This window comes from Equus asinus, chromosome 8 (genome assembly GCF_041296235.1).
Source record: "Equus asinus isolate D_3611 breed Donkey chromosome 8, EquAss-T2T_v2, whole genome shotgun sequence".
In the NCBI taxonomy this organism is placed as follows: Eukaryota; Metazoa; Chordata; class Mammalia; order Perissodactyla; family Equidae; genus Equus; species Equus asinus.
In genome coordinates, this window is record NC_091797.1 from 27,732,577 (window position 1) to 27,746,958 (window position 14,382).

At 54.0% G+C, this 14,382-nt stretch overlaps 1 protein-coding gene across 2 annotated transcripts in view; it reads left to right on the top strand.

Moving 5' to 3' along the window:
- Positions 1-14,382, top strand: part of CPNE5 (copine 5) — an 86,055-nt gene that overhangs the window by 46,885 nt on the left and 24,788 nt on the right. For both annotated transcript variants that reach the window (XM_014830986.3, XM_014830987.3), the window contains 2 exons: positions 5,562-5,665; positions 9,320-9,424. In XM_014830986.3, coding sequence (XP_014686472.1) covers positions 5,562-5,665; positions 9,320-9,424 — 209 coding nt within the window. The remainder of the gene's footprint in view (positions 1-5,561; positions 5,666-9,319; positions 9,425-14,382) is intronic.

Sequence of the window (14,382 nt, forward strand, 5' to 3'; positions counted from 1 at the left end):
GTTGGAGATGCAAAAAATAGAAAAATCACCCAGAGACAATCACTGTTGACGTTTTAATGTGTTTCCTCCAAGCCTCTTTTCTGGGTGTACGTGTATAGAGTTTTTTCTTATAATTAGTAGAATATGGTGTCCTGATTTATTTTCCCATGTCATTAGATATTCTTGGAAAACATGTATCCAATAGCTGCATATTATTTCTCTGTTGTATGGATGGGCCATAGTTTATTGAATCTATTCTCTTAGAGGAAAGAATATAATTAATACTGCAGTGAACATCCTCGTAGCCGAATGGCTCCATTTTTCTTTTGAACTTTAGTTGGTGGATTTTGGTTAGTATCCTAGACACACAGGCTTAATGAGTGGGAGGGAAAATGGCCAACTGGAGTTTTCAGCCTTGAATGACCAAATCAACAGATGCACAGCTGAGTGGATTGTTGAAGAAGTCGGTCATTAAGATGGCAGAGAAGAACCAGCCTGACCTCCACGTGGGCTTGTGAGCAGCAGGGCAAAGTGTTTAAGAACTTGGACTCTGGATCCAGACTAAGTGCCATTGCTCACCAGCTCTGTGACCCTGGACAAGTTACTTGACCTTTCTGCGCCTTAGTTTCTTCATTTGTAAAATGGCTTTATTTAAATTTTTGATATTTTATTTATCGTGGATTTTTGCATTGATTTTGATTTTTCAAAATATCACATTAAAATTTTTATTTTGATTACTGAGATATTTGACACCCCTTACATTTTTCACTCTCCTTATTCTGGTTCTAACCCTGGGGGGTGCTAGCAAGACCCAAACCAGAGCAGCCTTCCATTCTCCCCTCCTGGGCCTTGCCACCCTCTCCCGGCCTTCAGCCCACCTGCTGACCTCCGGACCTGACCTCTGACCTCCACAGCCCTCTTCTGAGTCAGGGAGAGCTATGTGCTAGAGTGGGCCAGGCCCCCCTGGATTGAAAGACTGTTCACTGTGGTCTCCCAAGCAGCCTGATTAACATGCGGAGAGATGCAAATTGAGGCAATCCTGCTGTTTTAGAAGAACTTAATATGTTTTTTTAAAGGATAGGGTGAAAAGGCAGAAATTGCAGGAAATTATATATTGCAGGAGCTGCTTTATCTTCTCCGCAGTTGATTTCAGAGACGCTTCTGGTTCGGGAACAGCTTTTCATGTGCTCAGAGAGCCCCACCCTCAGGTTGAGGCTGTCGAACAGCATGACCTCTGACCCTCAGCCAGAATTTGCTGCTCCCGAATCCTGCTGGCCCGGTCCATCATAATGCCGCTTCCCCAGCCTCTTCCTGGGCTCACACTACACCAACAATCCATCCATTCACTAACCCTCATTTAAGGGGCGCAGTCAGAGCCATGTTCATATGACTGTTGGTATAATTCAGAGCCACCTTCAAAACACAGTCCCCAGACAACTTGTCTCAAGGACTCCACATCAGGTGTGCATCCATCAGGGGGCACTTTGCCTTGGTTACAGCCTAGATATCTCTCTGAAGATCTGTCTTATTCCCGTGGATTCACAATGGCACAACAATACAGATTATCATAATGGGGTTTGGAGAATGTCCCTGGGTCTAGATTGTGTTAGGAAGGGCAGATCAAGTTGAGCAACGCCATAAGCCCCCAACAAAGCCTCAGGTATTTGCCATCAGTGGGAATAAGGGGTGGCTCGCTAGCGGATTTTTCCAGTTAGCTGAATTTCAGAGCCAGTCTTTTTTTTTTTTTATTTTAACTAGTTTGCGTGGAGGAGGCCTTTGTAAAATGGATTTCACACTTCTCTGACTTCTCAAACTGAGGCTACAGAACATAATTAAACTTATCTTGATGATTTGGGGGTCATCATTTGGAACCTCAGTTATTAATCTTTGGAGCCAGATTGTCTTGTTCCAGTCCCAGCTTCTCTTTTTACCAGCTGTGGCTTCGGGCAAGGGTGTTCACCTCTCTGTGCCTCAGTTTTCTCATCTTTAAAATGAGAATAATAGCACCTACCTCTTGGGGTTGTTGAGAGGATTAAATGAATAAATAGAAGGAAAAGCAGTGCCTGGCGCATATTAAGTAGAACTTTATTACATTGCCATTTTTGTAGGTAAACAAGTGTTGAATGTTGGCAATTTAATGTGGGTCATCCCAGCAGTAGATGGCACTCTGCAAGTGTTGGCTCCCATTCTTACAGCTGCTCTCTGCTTAGCACCATGGACTGGCACTTAACATAGGCCATCTCCTCTGGTCTTCCCAGCAGGCTCACGGGTGCATTATTACTCCATTTATCCAGAGGAGAACACCGAGACTCAGGTTAAGTTGCTTGCCCCAGACTGCTCAGCTGGTAGGTGGCAGAGGTGGGGTCCAACCAGGTGGCCTTGGCTCTGTGGTACTTCTCTCCCAGTCAGGTGCTCTGTGGGACGTTGGCCCTCCCACTGGAGCACTGAAGGGACCTGGCAGTTGTGGTCCATTAAGTTCTGCATTAATTTTTTTCTAACGTTCCTACTCCCCTTCCTGATTGCAGGGCCTCGAGGGGTTCTCCTAGGAAGGGAAACGAAGAGCTTCCGCCCCTGGATTTTGTGGCCTCTGTCTTGGTTGTTGCAAATGTATGTGTGTATGGTTAACCGGTACAGGTTGTCGCATGCGACTCACCTGTGTTCATTCAGGTGCAGGTGTCACACAGGTGACCTCCAGATATGTGGGGCCACATCTGGAAACACAACCAAGCTCATGTCCTTGGGAGGCTGGAGGGGCCCTGGGTTCCCCACTGTCCCCTGAGTGCCAGCCTTCCGCAGCTGCCGCCCCGTCCCACTATGCTCCCTGTGGCCTCGGCACTGAAGCCTAAACTGCCCAGCTTTAAAAGAACAGCGGTGGTCATCCTGCCCAGCACGTCACTTTACAGATGAGGAAACTGAGGCTCAGAGAGCTTGAGGGACGGCTGGGACTAACTAGATCTCAGAGCTTTGGGTTCCTTGCTCAGGCTGTCCCCATTGCTCTCCTCAGCAGAGTCCGGTCCCCTCAGTGTTTTCTGATGCCACTGCCGGCTGCCTCTGTAGGGAGGAGCCAGGCCCCGCCCGATGGGTATGCGACCTGGGCAATCACAAGGGCCTTTGCTTGGTTTAATGCTCTGCTGTCACTGTCTTGAAATTTCTTATTACCTTTTTTTTTTTAAAGATTTTATTTTTTTCCCTTTTCTCCCCAAAGCCCCCCGGTACGTAGTTGTATATTCTTCGTTGTGGGTCCTTCTAGTTGTGGCATGTGGGACCCTGCCTCAGCGTGGCCTGATGAGCAGTGCCATGTCCATGCCCAGGATTCGAACCAACGAAACACTGGGCCGCCTGCAGCAGAGCGCGAGAACTTAACCACTCAGCCACAGGGCCAGCCCCTCTTATTACTTTTTAACAAAGGATCCCACATTTTCCCTTTCCTCTGGGCCCCACAAATTAAATAGCTAGTTCTGGGAGGAGCCCAGCAGCTCTTCGGCCTCCTCCTTTTTCTAGGTGGTGGGATGGGGCTCCCCAGGGAGGCGTTTAAAGTGCTCCCTCCCTCCAGGGTGGGATGGATTGGAACTTTCTCCTGGGGAGAGACAGTGACTTGAGATCTTTCTGGGAGGGTGAGACAGAAAGACCTGAAGTCTAACTGCCTGGTTACCCACCGCGGGGCCTTGGGTGTGTGGCAACCTCTAAAAGCCTCAGTTTCCTCATCTGATAAATGGGGAGAGTAGAGGAGTTACTTCCTACGGCTGTTATGAGGAGTCAATGAAACGATGTCTGTAGCGAGAAGGCTTAAGGCTTAACACAGAGCCCGCGTCTAGTAAGTGCTCAGAACGTCAGCCGTTCTCTTAGGCTGGGTCTGAAGCCCTAGATTTCTCAGGAGGTTCCTGGAAGCCCCCAGGGGAGCCTCCTTCTCCCTCTCAGGTGGGCGATGATGAGGGACGTCACAAAAGCCGTCATCATCCGGGCACCTCGTGTGTGGCCACCGTCCCTCCGCACTGCCTCCTCCGACCCTTCCTGCAGGAGGCACTTCCGACCCAGGGCAGCCACGGCCCAGCGCCCCTGCCCATTCTCTCCCAGAGCCGGAGTCCCAGGAAATGGGGAACCGGCCTCGGGAACTGCGATGTGCTCTCTCCGGGAGGCGGAGCCGTGTGCTAGAGGAGGCGTGACTTCGAAATCAGTTCACACGTGTCAGATTTTCGCTCTGCCAGTGACCAGTTGGGGATCTTGGGCAGGTTACCCAGCTTCTCTGACCCCCAGCTTCCTCATTTGTAAAAAGCGACAAAGGATTCTCTTGAGGGTTAGATGTGAGAAGGACATAAAACCATGAGCTCAGTGACCAGCCAGCGCAGATGGTATCTAATAAGTGTTTGTTGAATGAATGAATGAGCGAATGGAGGGATGTTCTGCTTGCTGTTGTCAGATTCCTTGAGGGGAGGGGTGTGAGGTGGGGGGGGTGGGGGTGGGGCAGGGACAGAGGCCCCCACTGTATGTGGCGGGGGGGGGGCGGAAGAGGCCAGATAATCATAATAGCTTGCACACACAGCCTTAGTATGTGCCAGACACTGTTCTCAGCACTGTACTCATATTAACTCCTTTCATCCTCACAACAAGTCTATGAGGTAGGCACTGCCAGTACCCCCATTTTATAGTGAAGAAACTGAGCACAGGGAGGGTGAGTAACTTGCCCTGTGTCACACAGCTAGTGAGGGATGCAACTGAAGCAGGCAGCCTGGCTCCAGTGACCATATTCCTAACTATTATACCGTACCCACTCCCCAAGCTTTGACCATGTCCTTCAAGCTTGTGGGAGGTTGCATCTTCATCTCTGCTGCCATTTTGGTCCTCACTGGGCTGTAGGACACTGATTTCTATAGACTCTCTTCCCCACTGAGAGGAAGGGGGCAGCGTGAGGGAGCTAGGTGACTTCCCGACAGGCTCTGGCCCTCGAGGGCAGGCCAGGCCCCAGGGACCGGAGGACAGAGTGCTGAGCTCTGGCCAGTTGGCAGCTGCTTTGTCAGGATTCAGAGCTTTCAGGTTGAAGAGGCCGCACGGGGCAGGGTGGAGGGGAGGATGTGGGGGCATCTCTGCCCAAAGCCCTGCCGGCCACAGAGCTAAGGAGCTGGGACCATGGGAGGGGAGGGGTCCAGCCATCCTCACCAAGGCCTGGGTAACTTCTTTGTGCTCTAGGGCTGTGTTGGGTGAGCGCGGCCCTGAACTGGCCATCAGGGGAGTCAGAAGCCCAGCGCTCTGCCTGGCGAACTTGGGGGACTTACTCCTGCTCAGAGCCTTGGGCTCCTCAGCTGTGAGACGGGTCATGGTCCAGCTACATCTGCCTTAGAGAGTTGGGTGGGCCTCTCGAGAGTTACTGGTGATGCCTAACCTTGAACGTCCCACCTCCCGAAGTGTCAGCCCAGGGCCTGTCCCCAAGTCGGTGTGGAGCACACATAAGCTGCTATCCTCTCTAACCAGCCTGGTGCTCTGAAGCCTCAGGTTTTCCAGGGCCCTGAGGCTGTGTTTCCACAGGGACTGGGGCGCCCTCCAGCCTCCTCCTGCCTCACACCCCTGTTCTCCCTCCCACCCACCAGGATGTCGCCACAATGCAGTTCTGTGCCAACAAGCTGGACAAGAAAGATTTCTTTGGGAAGTCTGACCCCTTCTTGGTGTTCTACAGAAGCAACGAAGATGGAACGTGAGTTCTCTGGCAACACTTCACTCCCCTTTTGGGGTTGGGGCTGGACGGAGTTGTGGTGACTTGCCAGGTGGGGTGGCCTGGGCCACCTCTTCCGGGTACCACCCTGGGGCTCCTGCTCTAGAGAGGGCAGGGGGCTCGGGTGGAAGTCAGAGGCTCCAGGGTGGTGCCCTGGCCCAGGGATGGGGTGGTGGGCGTGGGAGCAGCCTGCGAGCCAGTGGTGCCATTCTGAGGGTCTCGGCAATGGTGGGTGCTAGGTATGCTGGAGGTAGGGGAGTGCACAAAACCAGGGCGAGGGCAGGAGTGAGAGGCCCCTCTGAGAGCCCCTTCCTTCTTCCACACAAATCACTCCATATCTCCAAGCCCAGCCCTCCCCCACCATGGCCCTCCAAACACCCCCAGCTACCTGTCCCCCCACTGCACACTCGGCGAGGCAATCTGCACCCTCTTTCCCACCCGGCCCCACACTCTGCCACAGGCTTCCTTCCAAACTCCGCACGTCTTTGAAGCCCCCATTTCCTCCTCTCCTCTCCCTGATCTAGAAGCCCACCCCTACAACGTGACATGACAGAAACACACAACATGTTAGCAAGTGTAGGTCAGCAGTGTACACAGAGGGACAGATTCTAGGTTGAGGGTCTGGGGACCTAATCCTCCCCACTAACCTGCTGTATGACCCCGGGCAAGTTATGCTCCCTCTCTGGACCTGTTTTCTCATCAGTAAAATGAACCAGTTGCATTAGATGGTCTCCTCGGTCTCTTTAAGCACTACAGCTCTGGGAGGCAGCGGCCACTTATGGCCAGAATCAGGATTCTGCAGAACGAGGGAAGAAGCGGTGGGGCCAGGGAGGTTAATTAGAGAAACGCTGCTGGAGAAGGAGACTTGGAAGCAGGTTTTGAAGGAGAGAAAGGAAATGGGTCCACGGGGGAGGGGCAGGGAAGCGTCAGGGGCTGGAGAGGAGGCGTGTGCCCAGCCAGTGGGCCCTGGGCAGAGGGCAGCATGTATGCGTGAGTGAGTGTGTGTGTGAGCGTGTGTGTGTGTGTGTGTGTGTGTGTGTGTGTGTGTGTGTGTGTTGGGGGGACAGGGGAGCGGCGGAGAGGAGGTGTGTTTCAGTTCTAGGGAAAACTGATTTTTAAACCTGAAGGTACAAAACAAGGGAAATTAGGTGTGATCATCTGCATAACAAAAGGATCCTTTGTCTCTGCAAAGGACTCCCAGCAGGATTTCTTAAAATAATTCTTGTTGACTTTGACTTGACTTGAGGGAGGGAGGAAAAGGCCTGAGCAATGTTCTGAGTGCCCACGGATACGTCCACACGGGTCCCCTCTAGCGAGGCCATGCGGGGTCGCTCCGGGTGGCCAGGGCCAGCTGGCCATGGGGAGGGAGGGATTTTGGTTTTGGAGAGGGAGAGGGGCGTGTCGCAAAGTGTTTGCAGTGATTGTTCTAGCAGAGCATGTGTAGGATGGATGGGGAGGGGGCGGGGAAGAGGGAGAGGCTCGTGACTGACACGTTGAACAGGTGGGAGGTGCTGAGCGCAAGCTGCGCTGTGGAAATGCAGGGGAGGAGGAGGGGAGGGGGACGGGGGCAAAAGGGCAGTGCGGAGACCCCACTCAGCAGGGGACCGAAGTCACAGCTGCTCCCTGGTGGTGGAGAGGCTGGGAACCTGGAGGGTTGAAAATGGCAAAGGAGCTGGTCAGATGGGGGAGGCGATGGGAGTATATCTGGGGCTGGATCTCTCCAGCAGGGACACCAAAGGCAGCTGGAGAAACCAAGCCAGAGGCCCCCACCCAAGAGGTGGCCAGTATATGGGCACCTGAGAATGGGCAGGTGGCGGGTCAGAGGCTGAACTGTTGAGAGCAGGTTGGTCACCCAGGGTTTGAGGGGAGGAGAGTAGAAGGTTTGGGAGACACCCCTACTTAGGAGGAAGACTGGAGGATGGTCAGTGAGGGGCCCGGGAGAGTGAGATGTCACGTCTGCCACGCCAGGAGGGAAAGGGAAGGAAGCATCCACAGGGCTCCTGGCACTGCCCCGACCTTGTCTTCTTCAATCCTAATCACTCATCTGTGGGTAAGGATGTGACGATGGAGAGCAGGGCTGCCTGCCAATTATTAGCTGTGTAACTTTAGGCAAGTCTCTAACCCAGTGGAGCTTTCTGGAAGGATGGAAATGTTCTGTATCTCACCATTAGCCACACGTCGCTGTTGAGCACTTGAAAGAGGGCTAGTGCGACTGAGGAACTGAATTTTAAATTTCATTTTATTTCAGTTAATTTAAATGTAAATAGCCACATGTGGTTAGTGCCTCCCATTCTGGACAGCGCAGCCCTGACCCCCCGCAGCTCAATTTCTTGTGTGTACAATGGAGATATCATCACAGCCCTCACAGGGGTGCTGGGAGGATTAATGAGTTAATACGTGTCATTAGAACAGGGCCTGGCAGCGTTACTGTTCTTACCGCCATTTTACAATGAGAGGGAAGCTCAGAGAGAGCAAGTCACTTGCCCAGGGCTGCACAGTTGGTGAGTGGTAGCCCTGGGGCTGAAGCCCACATCAGTCTGACCCCGCTGGTAAACATTCTCCCACACCATGCCCCGAGTGTGTGTGTGTGTGTGTGTGTGTCAGAATGAATTGAGCTGAGTGGTAAGATGACCACAGGGACCAATGGTGCCTGGTCCCCCATGGCAAGTGCAGCAGTCAAGGGGCTTGTGGATTTGGTGAGGGGCGGGGGGAGCTTGGGGAGCTCAAAGAGAAAGGTTTCAGGCAAGAGTGAAGCAGAAACCAGACTACGCAGGGTTCAGGAAGAAACAAGGAGGGAGTAAATCAGGCTAATAGCTTAGAAGACCTGGTGGTGAAGTTTGGCTGGCAAGGGAGGCAGACAGGAGTCAGTGGTTCCAGAGAGATGGGGAGCTGGGAGCGTCCACAGCAGGTCCCCGTGGCTGTTCCAGGCGGGAGGTCTCTGGAGCCTTGTGAGGGCTTCTGCACAGGGCAGACCTCCCTCCCTTCACTGCCCCCTTGCTGCTCCTGAGTCTCCCTCCTGCTGGCCCCCCAGCCTCCTCTTCCTGCCCTGCCTGCCCCAGCCAGGGGCAGCTGTGGCCCTCCTTCCCCGTCCCCGTTCCTGCCCTCGTCACCAGCTCTGGGTGTGTGGGGAGGTCTCCCACACGTATCTCCACACTCCAGTGGGTGGGCGAGAAGGAGCAGAGGAGAGAGACGCTGAGCCGCGGTGACAGGAATGACATTTTGACTTGAAAATTGCCAGAGAAGAAATGGCACAGGCTGTGTGGGCACGGGCAGAGCCCAGGCTCTTTCCTGGGTGACCTTTCCAAGCCAGGAGGTAGCTGGGTAGATACTGGGAAATCTCGGGGGACAGCCCTGCCCCCAGCTCACTCTGGCTCCTGGCTGCCCCTCCATGTGGCAGGACAGGCTTCTGGGACATCTGATAGTCTATTTTTCTCCTCATTTATTTTATGGTCTGTCACTAAAATGTGAGCTCCATATGGCAAGGATGCTGCTAGTGACAGGCAGCTCATCACCTCCTGAAGCCATAGTTTCCATGTCTGGCAACTGAAGAGATTAACCAGCGGCCCCTCTGTGGACCTGGATTCTGCCTCCTTTGGGTTCAGGATTGACTGACAGCCTCCCTCTCTTCTTCGCCAGGTTCACCATCTGCCACAAGACCGAGGTCATGAAGAACACCCTAAACCCAGTCTGGCAAACTTTCTCCATTCCTGTGCGAGCCCTCTGCAATGGGGACTATGACCGGTGAGATGAGACAGCACAGGTGCAGGAGGCACGGGTCACCTTGGTGTGAGCAGTCCTCCTGGAGCTGCACACAGTGGTCCTGCTCAGGGTGGACTCGGGACTCCCTCCACCTCCGTGGGCGGGGTCTGCCCTTCATCTGCTCACAGCCCTCCCCTCCCCGTCCCGCCTCTTTCCTCCCACTCTGGCATCGCCGTGGGTGGGAACCTCCCCAGGATGGGAGTGGTGGGAGGCGGCTGGGATTCTACCCAGTGGGTGTCGGAGTGCCCTGGCCTGGAGCTCAGCAGCCTGTCTTTTTCATTGTTCCCAGTGGAGAGGCAGGAGAGGGTGAGACAGTGGCTCTAGGTACAGGCAGAAGTGGCCTCGTCCCCCCAACCCCAACTCCTGGTTAAGGGACTCTGGGAGTCAGGATCCCAGGATACTCTCTGCCAGCCAAGTTGCCATAAATGGGGGTGAGGGGTTGAGCGCAAAGAACTCGTGGAGTTTTATGATGCGACAAAGCCTACTCTTAGTGCTCATCAGCTGTCGTCATCATCTTTGAGCGTAGATTGTTGAGCGTAGATACCAGATACCTGGTTTCTAATCTTGGCTCTGTGACTAGAAAGCTCTGTCAAACCTGGGCAAACTTTGACCTGTCTGAACCTCAGTTTCCTTCTCTGTAAAAGGGGCATTTAAGTGTCTACCTACCCCTATAGGGCTGCTTTGAAGTTCACGTGAAACAACCTACACAGGAATGCTCTGGTGTGTATAATACCAAATTCAGCATTTCGTCCCCAAATGGTAATTGACTCCCTACCGTGTGCCAGGCACTGCACTGGATGCTGGGAAGTCAGCAGGGAACAAAACAAAGTCGTCACCCTTCACCCAACCTCGTGCAGTTTATGTGCTAGGGTGGGAGGCAGACACTAATCCAATAATGACACAGAGAAACACATAATTACAGATTGTGGTAGGTGCCGGGGGAGGGGGGGCACGTAGGATGGGATTGGTCTGCTTTAAGTCACGAGAACCCAGCCTGACTTCCTGGTGACTGCTGTGGCTGGTGGGCACGCTGGCTGGGGGCTCACCTGCAGCCTTGAGGAAGCTGGGCCTCTGCTGGCCACTCTGACGGGAACACTGGGACGTCAGAACAGGCACCTCAGGCCTGGTGGCATTGGCATGGGCTCCCTGGGACCCTGCTCACAGTGGCTGCTGACAGGGTGTGTGAGGTGGGGAACAGGGCAGGATGAGCAGAGGAGTGGCCTCCAGGCACCCCTGGCTCCCTCCCTATTAGGCTGCTAATCCAGGAGATGAGGTGGCTCCTTTTCCTGCCTCTTGGCGGGGAGAGAGAAGCCATAGTCTGTTCCAGAGATGATTCCACAGGTGGTACCAAACACCTTCTCTGTGATTGACCCCACACCTCCAGCTGTGCAGCCTTCAAGGGAAGGTTGCACGTGTCCATCTTTTTTTTTGTTTTTTGAGGAAGATTAGCCCTGAGCTAACTAGTTACTGCCAATCCTCCTCTTTTTGCTGAGGAAGACTGGCCCTGAGCTCTCATCCGTGCCCATCTTCCTCTACTTTATATGTGGGACGCCTACCACAGCATGGCTTGATAAGCAGTGCATAGGTTCACAGCCGGGATCCAAACAGTCGAACCCCTGGCTGCCAAAGTGGAATGTGCGAACTTAACCGCCATGCCACTGAGCCGGCCCCATATGCATTTCCATCTTCAGGGGAGCTTATAGTCTGATCATGGGGAACACAGATGTGCACACATTATTTTAGATAGATAAATAATTGTGCAAAATGAGACTGGAGGCAAAATAGGCATTCCAGCCAAACGAACCTGTTACATATCTGGCTGGGTCCTGGGGCTCCTAGAGTGGTGGGGAATGCGAGGACTGTCTGTGGGGAGCAGTACAGTCTAAAGGGGGCTCAGGGAAGGCTGGAAGGTCGGGGTGGGGGGCAGTTGCTGGAGACAGGGGCATGGTAATAATGATTGGAATGGAGAGATATGGAGAAAAAGGGAGGGAAAATTCAAGGTTGGGGATGTGAGAGCATGGCAATTCAAGTCTCACAGGGTGGAAGGAATTGGAATCTCTAGCCCCACTGCCCAGAGGTTGTTGGGGGTGCAGCTGACCCCCCACAACCCTCAACCCTAGGATCCCAGCACCTCAGAACCCAGCCTTTTCAGGGATGGCAAGGAAGGCAGCCAGGCCCTGTGGTCTGGGCTCACTGTTCAGCCATTGGAGGAGGTGAGGGTGTGATGGAAGGGTGCAGGTCGTGGGGAGGGCCCAGGAGGCTCGCATCTCCCCCTCCCAGGCTGAGCCCCAGCCCGGTCGCCCTCCAGGATGGCTGGGCAGCTCAGGCTCTTCTCCACAGCCAGGAACAGATTGCCCGTGACTGACTGACAGCAGAATTAATGGAGGGGGCGAGGCATGTCACGCAACGGGCCTGTGAAGCGAGCGGCCTCCCCACCGCCGAGCCCTAGGGTAACCCACGTACCCAGCAGCCACTCAGAGGGGCCACTGTCTGGGAGGCCTCTCGGGCAGGAGAGGGAGGGCCTTGTGCAGGAAAACGAGGCCACGTTTCCTCTCTTCCGAGGCACCTCTTGAAGCCTCACAGAAATTATTCGGTTGAATCCAGCAGCCATGTCTTCCAAGCCAGCCAGGCACCGAGCACCGTGTTGGGTGCTGTGGCGGTACTGAACTATCACGGCAAACCTCCCTCTTAGGTTTCTTCTAGGCCAGGGCAGGGGACAGACAGGTAATTATAATAATGGCAAAGGTCCAGTAGCACTTCCGTGGTATTATGCATGCGAACTAATTAATCCTCACAACAATTAGTACCTCCTCTGAAAAAGGCACTAATACCATCCACGTTTTACAAGGCAGGAAACTGAGACCCAGAGAGGTTAAGTGACACACCCAGGGTCTGACTGCCAGTCAGTGGCAGAACCGGGATTGGACCCAGGCAGGCTGGCTCTAGAATCTGTGTTCTTAACCCACCGCTCTGCTGCCAGCTGGCCAAGACGTGGTGTGAGTGGGGTGCATTTGGAGGAAGACTCTGAGAGCCTTGCTCAGGGGCCGGCCAGGTCTGCTTTGGGATTGGAGGTGGAAGGAAAACTCAAAAGGTCTTAACAGCTGGATATGGGAGTGAAAGAGACAGAGCATTAGGGTTTGGAGCCTGGGGGGCAAGAGAAGATGGTCCCACCAACAGAAATGGGAAATGTGACAGGGAGCCAGAGTAGGTGGCCGTGGGACAGGCACAGCAGTGCTCTGCTAAGGGGAGAGGAGAACGGAGGTCCGGGAGTCCCCAGGATGGTGGTGGGGGGGTTGGCAGAGGTCAGGTGCCCGGGGCCTTGTGGGAGATGCCACAGGTCAGGAGCAGGAGAAAGAAGAGGAGATGGTGAGAGAGAGAGCTGAGAGCAAGAGGAGGGGGCGTGGTCAGGGAGCTGAGAGAGGAGAATTCAAACAAGTATCAACTAGTGTTGTGAAAAAGAGGGCCGGAGGGTGAGAACCAGGGATCTGCTGAGAAAGGGCAGTTTTCCTGGAATGATGAGTGGAAACCGGTTAAAGATTACCGAGTCTTTAGGACATGGGCCAAATTGTGTCCTAATTGGTTTAAATACATTATCTTATTTTGTGAATTTAAATGTCGCAATAACCCTAGAAGGTGGGTGCAAGTGACATGCCCATTTCACAGATCGGGGAATAGAGGACTGGAGACTATGTGACTTGCCAGGGCAAGGAGAGGGTACATTTCCCTTGTCCAGAATTCACCTCTGGGCTGACCCTCTACTTTGAGGTGCCCTGGCCTTTCGTGTGTCTCCAGTCCACACGAGACCAAACCCAAGCAACCCAGCTGAGCAGAGCTGGAGTCAGAGGAAATGGCATCAGGGTCAGAGCCAGTCCAGGCCTCCCATGGGGTGAAGTGGGGTGATGACAGGAAGCAGTTCCCCACCAAAGTCCCCCTGCTCTCTCCTTGAACATTCTGTGACTTGAGGATTTGTCCCTGTTAAGCCAGATGCGCCTGGGTTGGGCTGCTGTCACTCACCCCTTGTGTTGACTGAGTGGATTTGAAGAGGGCGGTCAGGGTACTGGGTCCTCCCCTGCAGAGGGGAGCGGATTCCCGGAGCTGGGGACTCTCATATCACGGAAACCTCACACTTCTGGCCCCCTGGATGAACCAGGTGCTTCTCCTTTGAACGCCCCCACATGGGAGGGGCCAGGCCAGTTTAGGAGTTTCTTATCACACTCAGCTCACACATGCAGATGCTGTCCTCAGACAGGAGGCAAAGTCACTGCACAGGGTTGCATGGTGCTCATGCCCTCCAGGCTCACTGCCTGCCCCACAGAGGCCTGGCTCTCCTCTTCCTCCTGAAGCTCCTGGAGTGTTGGACTGACTCAGTCAGTTTAGGGTGAACCCCTCAGGGCCTGTGAGCCCCAGGGACTTGTAAGCAGCAGGGAAATGTGCCTTCTCCCACCCTGGAGAGGCCCGTTAGGAGGCTGACCTGCAGTTTGGCTCGGAGTGGACTATAGATAGAGCGGCTTGGTGTGCTGGGAGGGAAGCCCGGCGTCTCTGCCAGCACCCCTCATACTGCTGGCCTGCGGAGGCTCACACACACCCGGCTCTGTCACTCTGGCCCCAGGTGTCCAGAGACCCACAGGACATGCTCCCGGCCCCGAGGCCTCCTGTGGTTAGCAACCACATATGTGATTTGGGGAAAGCCACACACTCTGGGCCTCCCTTTGTGATTTCATGGAAGGAGGAGGGCGTTGTTACTGTGTGGCCCACTTTGCAAAGCTGTCAGGAGATCTTAGTCAGCCACAGATATTTAATAATAATATTTATGGTACCGAATATATGCTAGGGACTGTTCTGGAGGCTGAAGATACAGCAGTGAACAAAACAAAAATCCCTGGCCTCGTGGAGCTGACATTTTCATGGTGAATGGGAATTGTCTGGGGGACAGGAGCTCG